The 11,560-nt window shown below is 41.6% G+C and overlaps 1 protein-coding gene across 2 annotated transcripts in view; it reads right to left on the reverse strand.

The window, feature by feature from the left end:
* Positions 1-231: 231 nt before the first annotated feature.
* Positions 232-11,560, reverse strand: part of slc66a2.2.L (solute carrier family 66 member 2, gene 2 L homeolog) — a 57,035-nt gene continuing 45,706 nt past the window's right edge. For both annotated transcript variants that reach the window (XM_041590193.1, XM_018257962.2), the window contains one exon: positions 232-1,739. In XM_041590193.1, coding sequence (XP_041446127.1) covers positions 1,568-1,739 — 172 coding nt within the window. In that variant the 3' untranslated portion in view covers positions 232-1,567. The remainder of the gene's footprint in view (positions 1,740-11,560) is intronic.

Here is an 11,560-nt window from a genome sequence, read left to right on the forward strand (position 1 = left end):
TTAAAGGTAACAGCATTGGGAATGCAAAATAAAAATGTTAGGAAACAAATTGTTGATTTTTTGGTATACAATATGACATATTATGTCAAATAGAACGATGGGGACAGATTTTTTGCATACAAACACACAGGGCAGTTTAATATATATATAAATATATATATATATATATATAAAAAGTATAAAAGTATTCATATTTAAACAGAATGCAACAACAGAAAACTAACTAATAGATGTATTCCTTCAGTTTATTTATCATCCATCTATTCGGAGTTGTCCCAGGTCAAAGTTTTATATAAATACCATATTCATTTGTAATACATTTTGCTTCTAGTGCCATTTATTGCCCCAGAATAAAATACAATCTCTGCATATATATTTGGCCAAAAGCCTCTGATTAACCACGAACTCTGCAATGTAATTGAACTGATTGCTAATCGCTTTGCCATTTTCTGCTGTGACATTTGTTTCCTTAGATGTTTTCTTGGATTTTTGGCGCAAATTGCTTTTATCCCACAAGCTGCCATCTGGGAAAGAACTGGAAGGAGGGAGTGAAGCAGAATGAATCATAGCACTAATCTATAAACATACCCCTGGAAGATCTAAAAATCATGAAATAAAAAAATAACAATGTATATATACACAAACACACATACAGATTTACATATTTTTCTTTTCAATCAAATCGAATCAGTTTATGTGTTGTCACTGTTCTGCTCACATATGTGCTAAAGCATGTGCTAGTTGGCATGTGCTGTTCTCTTTCAGTACCAACAATATCTTGATTGTTGTGTCTTTAACTAAAAGAAGGCTTAATGAACAGAACTCCATATAGATACACTGTATATAAAACCTGGACACAGAAATGTCATAGTTGTGATGTAGATTCTACAGTTTAAATGCCTAAAGCATCTTTTGTAATGTGGCGACTTACAATGTTTATTTGTATGACAATAAAATATATTAAGAGCATCTGCATTTGTATAAATATTTCCCATGTAGTATCATGAGAATAATCTTTCCCCATTTTTTCATGAAGGGGATCCAGACTGGCAATGTGGGTCATGCAGTAAATACAACAAACGTTGCTGTAAGCTGCCATAAACCTGTCATGAGATTTGCACCTGTAGGGAACAGTGTGAGCTTTCTTGCCCACAAGCTATTTTAAATCTTCGCCCACCAAGGGGTTAATTGTAATTTTCTACAAAAATGACCTTAAAAAATATTTTCTGAATATACTCTAGCACCAGGCTGTAGTTTCAGTTCTTTTATACAACTTGTAACCTCTAATCATTTTGGCAAAATTGATAGGACACTCACTCTGCTAGTGCAAACTTGGACTGGGTAAGTATACTCCACATTGATACACTGCACACCTGCACCATCTATTTAATTTAAAAGGACCAAAATGCCTCCTATGGGATTTCACTGATTCCACTATTCTATTATACATTAGCCAATTCCAAAAACCTAAGCAAAAAAATACTTCACACTGAACAGCAGATACTTTTTGCATCCAAAATGGTAATTCAGTAACCATGGCACCAGGCTCTTGTGAGGGTCATCTCCATTATCCATGCTTGGAGTGGTCCTTGTTATAATAGTGCACCTGCAGAAGTATAGCTATGTCTAAACATATCTGTATTGTTCCACAAATCCAGAACTGAGCAGGAGTTTCTTTAATAATAAAATAAGCCGTTTTGAAACAGTCCCCCGCTGTCCACAGCAAGACCATCGTCACACTAGTGAGAGAAAAACACAACAGAGTAATAGTTAGACCAATTATCTTATTGTGTATACAGGAAATACACATGTATACAGTATATATTTGCTCTTTGCTTAGTAACATCTCAAGTTGTCCCATGCCAAGTAGCAGATCTGGTTAACGTTTTACCCCCTTTTTTCTTGGTTTGTTTAATAAGTATCTATGTATCTACAATGTTACATTTATATTGTTATAATTCATCATGGCAGGAGTGTAAGCATTTTCCCATTACTTACACATAGCAGCTAATGTTTCCTAACTATTTCCATCAGTTTGCTGCTTGTTTAGCAAGGACAAAGTTTCATCCTACCATTGCCCTGTATGGCCAATGCCCCTAGTGAAATTCTCTCTGCTTTGAATATAAACTAGCCTTTCACTTCCAGAATAATCAATCCTGCCTTCTGAGTCTTGGGACTCTAAATAGAACCCCTGACAGGAAACAATGCAGGATTATAACCTTTATTATATTAAAATGAGTTGTTCCCCAAAACTATTATTGAACAAGCTCCATTCAGAAATAAACACCTTTTTGTTATGAAGACAGTATCCCACCGACATCCACAAAATGAGTAATTGGGGAACAAGGGGGGAAATTGTTTCTTCCAAGTCCAAATCCGAATTAAAAAAGGAGAAGGTTAAATCAGAGGTTCTTAAATCAGTGTTTATTAACATTTTCGTCCAGGGATCCAAATTAAGTTTCTGAATCTGAATTGTAAACCAAAACAGTTCTATATCTAATTACATACCTTTTATTTTCATTGGGGAAAGTGTGAATGTTTTATATTGCAATGACACATAATATAAACCTACTAAAACACACATTTACATTTTCAGCATGGTTTTTGGGTGTGGGAGTCAATGCGTTGTGTGACCAGGCCAGCAACATTACCCACTGCACCATCATGTTGCCTATAGTCACTGTTGTTTTTGATTAGGAAAATGCAATCATTTGGTTAAATGTTAAAAACCTTCCCTAAAACTGGCTCTCCTGAACTCCTAGGTCAGGGGTTTCTCAAACTACGGCCCTCGGGCTGCACATGTCGTGGTCTTAGCTAGGGTTACAGGGGAACTGTCAACCAATCCCCGCTCTCAGGGAGAGACATATATGTAGTTAGGTGCACAGGACTGCCATCAGGGGGGCACAATTGTTCCGGACCCAATGGCTTCTATATGTTAAGGGGCCCTGCCTGTGCTGCGTTTCCTGGATTATCTGGGCCCCCCTTGAACTGTCAAAGTAGGAGCCGAGTTGCGCCGAAGTAGGAGCCGAGGAAAGCCTATCAGCAATTTTTTTTTAAACCTTTTTTGCACTACAAAGATATGTGCAATGTGCATGGAAATTCATTGTTTTTTTTTAAATGATAGTCCGGCCCCCCAACAGTCTGAGGGACTGTGCACTGGCCCCCTGTTTAACAAGTTGAGGACCCCTGTCCTAGATCTTCAATGTAGGTGTCACATATGGCAAATCCAAACCCACGGGAGTGACTGGATTCCTGTCTAGGCATTTTCTGCCTATAACAGCCTTTGGCTTTGGGCCTAGCCCTCAGCTACTCAGTTATTGCCAGGTCTTACTGCACAAGAATCCAGTACTCTCACTAGGGCAGGCAAGGGCACGAACGTATACTCTGGGAAGGAGCTAGACGTAGTCAGACAGGCTGGGTCAGAACCAAATAACAGGAGCAAAATTGTGAGGCAAACTCAAGGTCAGGAACAAGCCAGGGTCAGAACCAGGAAGTCACACGGGGACAGGAGCAGGTAACAGGAGTCAAAAGAACAACAATCACAAGGATCAGAGCACCTCGGACCAAGCACACTTGACCTATACCTGGCAGTTAGTCAGTGCTGAACAACAGGGAGTTTTGTAGCAAAAAATGGCTAATGGCTAATGGCTAGATTAGCAACAGGTGAAACAAGCCATGCCTACTTGCAAATACAGGGATACCAAAAACAATGAACCCAGACCATAGTTGTCTGCTCATATAGAGTAGAGGAAATGCAGACAGCATGAACACTGACAAAATCTAGAATATTGTGTAGTGGTGTGAATTGCAACTATTTAAAAGATATGCTGACTGAAAGAGATCTCTGATTTATTTCCAGTCGGGAAAGTGAATTGTTTTGTGAAGCCTTTGAATTTATTTAATTTATTTTATTGTTGCACCATAACAACTAAGAGATTCTAATAACACCCTTATTATTGATGATTACTTTTTAGAGTTCTATTCGTGTATTTCTACTCGTACTAAAGGCATATTATGTTGTTACCAAATCATTGTTGGAGTAAATTTTATATGTTAGTGGAAATTTAAAGTGATTTCAAGTTGAAAGTTCACTTAGGTGCCTATTTACTTAGCTCGAGTGAAGGAATAGAATAAAAAAAACTTCGAATTTCGAATGTTTTTTTTTGGCTACTTCGACCATCGAATTGGCTACTTCGACCTTCAACTACCACTTCGAATCATGAAACGATTCGAACTAAAAATCGTTCGACCATTCGATAGTCGAAGTACTGTCTCTTTAAAAAAAACTCTGACCCCCTACTTCGCCACCTAAAACCTACCGAGGTGCCATGTTAGCCCATGGGGAAGGTCCCTGTGAGGAATTGTGTCTGCGTTCTGTCCGGCGCGGGCGCGCTAATGCGCGCCGGCGTGTGACGCGGGATGCCAGCAAAGGCGCCGGCGGCGGCCGCTGGCGCAAAGACGCAGGCGAAAACGCCTGAGACGGATGTGCTGGCGTCAGTACTACGACGCCAGCGGAATGACGTCAGTTTGGCGCCAAAGTAACAGTATTTAAACCTGATTCAGAGATGCATTGCCTGGTTATTAGGTTGTTTAAACTAAAATCCTAGCGTCTCTGCACTTCTCGAATTCCTGTTATCGACCCTTGCTTGTACCTGGACTGTGATTCTTGCTGCCTGTCTCGACCTATCGGCCTGCCTCATCGTTTACGGATCTCGATGCCTGCCTTCTGACCTCGGACCTCCTGACCACGACTCTGCCTAATCCCTTGTACTTCGCAAATCGTCTCACTGGCTACTCTCCACAACCCTGCTCCCTGTTCCACTCCAGGTGGGTAGCGGTTGTGTGAGGCGCTTGTGGGTTCACTATCTACTGCTCCAGCTCCTTCTACAACTGGATTATACTGGTGAGTTTGACAGTATAACCAGGCCCAAGATGGATCCAGCTGAAGGGTGTCTCCATTTGCTGTCTTAACTCAACAGCTGTCTTCACTAATGCAAGCGGTTCGGGAGCTGCAAAGTGGCTATTCGCAGCTGCAGGAGCATATTAGAACCCATCCGCCAGTTGTACTCCCCTCCACGGCCGCTGCAACTCCTCCTGCTCCAACGGAAGTCCAGGTGAAATTCGCTGGTGACCGAAAGGTGTTCCGGAACTTCAGGAGCAACTGTTAGCTGCTGTTTTCGCTCAAACCCCACACATACCCCACTGAGCAAACCCGGGTTGGGGTTATTATTTCCTTTCTTACGGGAGAACCACAGACCTGGGCCTTCCGTCCCATGGATCGTCAAAGTCCTGTATTGGCCACAGTGGATTCTTTTTTTGATGCAATGGCGGTTATTTTTGATGATCCACACAGAGCCACCACTGCCGAGGCCGCCCTGCGTGCTCTGAAGCAAGGGGTCCGTCCAGCGGAAGATTACACGCTGGAATTCCGGCAATGGGCGGATGATACCGAATGGAACCCAGCAGCACTAAAGAACCAGTATCGCTTTGGACTTTCACCAGAGTTAAAAAATGAGTTAGCTCGTACTGGCATCCCTGATAGTTTGGAGGATCTCATCCTCATTTCTATCCAATTGGACCAGAGGCTCAGGGAACGCAGGGAGGAAGAAAAGGCTGAGAAAGCAGGCCTTCCACCTCAGACTTGGCTGTTACCATCCGCTCCTCCTCCTATCCGAATGCCTTCCACATGTTCTCCAGCTGTTCCTCTACCCGTCTTCAGTGCAGCTCCAGAGCCTATGCAGATTGGAGCCATTAGGTCTGCATTAACCCCAGAGGAGCGTATTAGATGTCGCAGACTTAACCTCTGCCTCTATTGTGGACAAGCAGGTCATCTGCTTCGGGGTTGTCCGACCCGCCCAACGGGTAAGAGGATTTTTGAAAAAGACTTTACTGGTTGTCATGTTCCTGTGCCTCTCCTGACAGTCTCTTTATCTTTGCAGTGGGGAGACAAGCGGGTAGAACTTCAAGCAATTCTTGACTCTGGGGCAAGCGGGTGTTTCCTGGACAATAAAGTGGCGCTACAGTTCCAGATACCGCTCCAGTCCAAAAAGAACCCCATAGCTCTTCGTGTGGCAGATGGTTCTCTGATTACTTCAGGCCCTGTGGTGCAAGAGACTCTCTCACTTTTTGTTTTGTTAAATAAAGGGCATGCTGAAGTCATGAACTTTGACGTGGTTTCTTCTCCCTTATTCCCTGTCATCCTGGGATTACCCTGGTTGCAGAAACACAACCCGTCCATCAACTGGGCTACTGGTGAAGTAACCTTTCTTTCAAATTTTTGTTTTTCCCAATGTATTCTCTCTTCAAATAGAGTCTGTTCTTTATCTACTGCCTCTGAAACCCATGACCTTCTTCCTCAAGCATATTGGGAATTTACGGACGTTTTCAATAAAAGAGGGGCTGACAAGTTACCTCCTCATCGTATTTACGATTGCCCTATTAACCTTCTTCCAGGGGCTCAAATTCCTTTTGGACGAGTTTATCCTTTATCTGAGTCTGAACTTTTGGAGCTTCGTTCTTATTTAGATGAGAATTTGGCTAAAGGATTCATTAGGCAGTCTTCTTCTCCGGCAGGAGCTGGGATTTTCTTTGTTGAGAAGAAGGATCATTTGTTAAGGCCGTGTATTGACTACCGAGATTTGAACAAAATTACAGTCAAAAATCGCTACCCACTTCCTCTCATTCCAGAACTATTCCAACGTTTGGCAGAGGCTAAGATTTTTTCTAAGATGGATCTTCGAGGCGCATACAATCTAGTAAGAATAAGAGAAGGTGATGAATGGAAGACGGCCTTTCGCACTCGTTACGGACATTTTGAATACCTGGTCATGCCTTTTGGTCTCTGCAATGCCCCTGCAACATTTCAACACTTTGTTAATGATGTATTCAGAGACTTCCTTGATATATTCGTCATCATATATTTAGATGATATCCTTATTTTTTCTAACTCGTTGGAAGAACATAGATTACATTTGAAGAGGGTCCTGGCACGTTTGCGCACTCATCAGCTGTATGCTAAGATCGAAAAATGTGTGTTTGAACAAACGTCTGTGGACTTTTTGGGCTTCTTCATTTCTCCCCAGGGAATCCAGATGGACTCCAGGAAGATCTCTGCAATCCTTGACTGGCCAATTCCATCATCTAAAAAAGCTGTTCAACGTTTTATTGGATTTGCAAACTTTTACAGAAAATTTATAAAGAATTTTTCTCAAGTCATTCTTCCAATTTCTGAGTTGACTCGCAATAATCAAAAGTTTTGTTGGTCACCACAGGCTCAGGGGGCTTTCGAGAAACTGAAGACACTCTTTACTTCTGGCCCAATTCTTCACCATCCAGACGTTTCCCTTCCTTTCACCTTAGAAGTTGACGCTTCAGAACTCGCAGTGGGTGCTGTGTTGTCGCAGAGAACTGGGATTCAAGAGGAACTTCATCCTGTTGCTTTTTTTTCTCGTAAGTTGGCCAAAAGTGAATGTAATTACGATGTAGCTGACCGTGAATTACTTGCTATCAAGCTAGCACTGGAGGAGTGGAGGTATCTCCTTGAAGGGTCTAAACATCCGATTCTCATCTTTACGGATCATAGGAATTTGGAGTACCTACGTTCTGCTAAGAGGTTGAGACCTAGACAAGCAAGGTGGGCTTTATTTTTTATGCGATTTAATTTTCATCTCACGTACCGACCAGGGTCAAAGAATGTTAAGGCGGATGCCTTATCACGAATGTTCTCCCCTGAAGACGAGTTTCTTCTGGCTCCTGAGACGATTTTAAACTCTAATAATTTCCTCCTGTTACAGTCTACTCTTGTAGATGGAATTAAAGATGCATCCATAAACATTTGTGAACCATCATTAGTTCCCAAGGAGGGTTTTCTTCTTCATAGAGGCAGGATTTTTGTTCCGGAACAAATGCGTTTAGAGGTCATCCAGATATTAAAAAGACCATTATTTCGGCTAAGAGATTATTTTGGTGGCCTGGGATGGCTAAAGACTGCTTTAAGTTTGTCTCATCATGTGAAGTTTGCACCAGATCCAAGGACTCTCATTCTAGGCCTATTGGTCTTCTTCAACCACTGCCAGTGCCTTCTCGTCCATGGGGATCAGTTTCTTTAGACTTTATTTCCGATTTGCCGTTGTCCTGTCATTGTTCCACCATTGTTGTTTTTGTTGACCGTTTAACTAAGATGGCTCATTTTAAGTCTTTACCTAAACTTCCTTCTGCCTCTGAGACTGCTGATACCTTCATTAAGGAAGTAGTAAGACTTCACAGTCTTCCAGATGAGGTGGTGTCGGATCGGGGACCGCAGTTCACGTCACAGTTTTGGAAATCCTTGTGTGGAGCACTTAAGATTTCGGTGTCCCTTTCTTCTGCTTTTCATCCTCAGTCCACTGGTCAGACCGAGCGAACTAACCAGACCCTCGAGCAATATTTGAGATGTTATTCTTCGTACCTCCAAGACAACTGGGTGAATCTTCTTCCTCTTGCAGAGTTTGCTTATAATAATGCTCATCATTCCTCCATCAGTCAGTCCCCTTTTTTCGCAAACTATGGTCTTCATCCAGTAACTTTTCCCTCTGCCATTGTTGCTGATATTTTAGTTCCCGCAGTCAAGGGCCGGTTAACTTTTCTGTCGGATAATTTTCAAAAGCTCCAAGAAAACAAGAAGAAGGCTCAACAAAACTTTAAGACTTATGCTGATCGAAGACAGAGAGGTGACCCAGAGTTCAAGGTGGGTGACTGTGTATGGCTGTCAACTATTAACCTCAAGCTTTCTTGTCCCAGTAGGAAGTTGGGTCAACGTTTCCTGGGTCCTTTTTCCATTATCCGTCAGATTAACCCTGTGGCTTTCCAGCTTAAACTTCCAGCATCCTGGCACATTCATCCAGTGTTTCATGCTGCACTTTTGAAACCGGCCTCAACGTTTCGATTTCCTGGGCGTACGGCTCCTCCTCCGCTTCCTGTTGTGGTTGATGGTCAAGAAGAATTTGAGGTTGAGGAGATCCTGGATTCCAGGTTAAGAGGCAAGCGGCTCCAGTACCTGGTAAGATGGAAAGGTTATGGTCCGGAAGAGAATTCTTGGGAACCAGTTTCTAACATCCACGCTCCGGAGCTGCTGGAAAAATTTCATGGAACTTACCCTGGTAACCCTTCTGGTTGTCGCGTCCTGAGGCCGCTCCTTGATGGGGGGCAATGTGAGGAATTGTGTCTGCGTTCTGTCCGGCACGGGCGCAGGCGCGCGGCGACGGACGCGGGCGCGAAGGCGCCGGCGGCGTTCGCTGGCGCAAAGACGCAGGCGAAAACGCCTGAGACGGACGTGCTGGCATCAGTACTACGACGCCAGCGGAATGACGTCAGTTTGGCGCCAAAGTAACAGTATTTAAACCTGATTCAGACTGAGATGCATTGCCTGGTTATTAGGTTGTTTAAACTAAAATCCTAGCGTCTCTGCACTTCTTGAATTCCTGTTATCGACCCTTGCTTGTACCTGGACTGTGATTCTTGCTGCCTGTCTCGACCTATCAGCCTGCCTCATCGTTTACGGATCTCGCTGCCTGCCTTCTGACCTCGGACCTCCTGACCACGACTCTGCCTAATCCCTTGTACTTCGCAAATCGTCTCACTGGCTACTCTCCACAACCCTGCTCCATGTTCCACTCCAGGTGGGTAGCGGTTGTGTGAGGCGCTTGTGGGTTCACTATCTACTGCTCCAGCTCCTTCTACGACTGGATTATACTGGTGAGTTTGACAGGTCCCCATAGGCTTTCTATCAATTTTTTGATCGAAGAAAAATCATTCGATCGATGGATTAAAATGGATTTTTCGTTTGATCAAACTATTTGCGGTAAATCCTTCGACTTCGATATTCGAAGGATTTACATTCGGCAGTCGAATATCTAGGGTTAATTTACCATCGATATTCGACCCTTTGTAAATCTACCCCTTAAAGTAATAATATCTAAGATATGTACAGGTTCTGTACTGACAAATCAGCAATCCTGGTGCAATGTGAACGCTGTATGGACAAGCAATTTTAATTAGAACCCCGGTGACACTCTTTGTGAAAACTTTCTCTACTATTTGGTAGCGATTGGACTAAATAATACATAAAGTAGAAAAAAAACAAAGAAAAGTGACAACATATGTACAGCACCTAATCATGTATTATGCAAAGGCTTCCAATTTAATACACTCTGAAAACATAATTCATCATGTTGTATTTAAAAAAAACTCTTCATTAAAAATGATTTCGCTGCAGAAATAGACTTCTTCACAGCATGAATTAAATCAAAGTGATTTTAATAGCTTTGTGTTTATTCTCTCTACTTTTGCCCTGAAGTAATCGTTAATGATTTTATATGCACTGTACTCTTGAAATAATGATTTTTAATTATATATATATATATATATATATATATATATATATATATTTATATGTACACATAATTTTACATCTATTTTATAACTTTTCATATTATATTGACTCTACACAACACAAGAAATATATGAAAATACAATTATAATCTAAACCTTTAAATACAAGAGCAGCACAAATAAAGTCTGGACAATTGCTTACGAGCCTATAGAAAAATCCCCCCCCTTTTTAAATTGCTATCTTACTTGAAAGCAAAATGCACCTTTAAAGTAACATTATTAAAATGTACAGATTGATAGCACAGATGTATATATAGGGGCCAATTCACTAACTTCGAGTGAAGGATTCGAACTAAAAAAACTTCAAATTTCGAAGTGTTTCTTGGGCTACTTCGACCATCGAATGGGCTACTTCGACCTTCGACTACGACTTCGAATCGAAGGATTCGAACTAAAAATAGACTATTTGACCATTCGATAGTCGAAGTACTGTCTCTTTAAGAAAAAACTTCGACCCCCTAGTTTGCCATCTAAAACCTACCGAACTCAATGTTAGCCTATGGGGAAGGTCCACATAGGCTTTCCTAAGTTTTTTTGATCGAAGGATATTCCTTCGATCGTTGGATTAAAATCCTTCGAATCGTTCGATTCGAAGGATTTAATCGTTCGATCGAAGGAATAATCCTTCGATCGAACTATTTGCGCTAAAATCCTTCGACTTCGATATTCGAAGTCGAAGGATTTTAATTCCCAGTCGAATATCGAGGGTTAATTAACCCTCAATATTCGACCCTTGGTGAATCGGCCCCATTAATGTATAGTATATAATAGGTTAAATTTAATATATTGCTTAATTTCTTCAAAGAAAGAAAAAAAAATCATACGAAAAAGTGACAGTGGTAAATAGCAGAGCACTGGATGTCAGTCCTCAATAAGCAGATAATAATGGCTCTTGGTCACAATTTGCTTATCTCAAAAAACCCTTTTCCCTGCCTTCCTATTACAGCAATTCTGTGTCCATTTGTAAAACACTACTATTTTTTTTATTACTACATGTAGCTTTGCTGTTTTTCATGAAATTAAGTGGTATTTTGTACAGTATACATTGCTAAAAAGTAAGGTTTTTGGTTTTATAGTGCAAACACACCGCTCATTTACACCTGCAAGCACAGTGGGCAATTTTCCCCGCATC

This window comes from Xenopus laevis, chromosome 4L, assembly GCF_017654675.1.
Source record: "Xenopus laevis strain J_2021 chromosome 4L, Xenopus_laevis_v10.1, whole genome shotgun sequence".
Classification (NCBI taxonomy): domain Eukaryota; kingdom Metazoa; phylum Chordata; class Amphibia; order Anura; family Pipidae; genus Xenopus; species Xenopus laevis.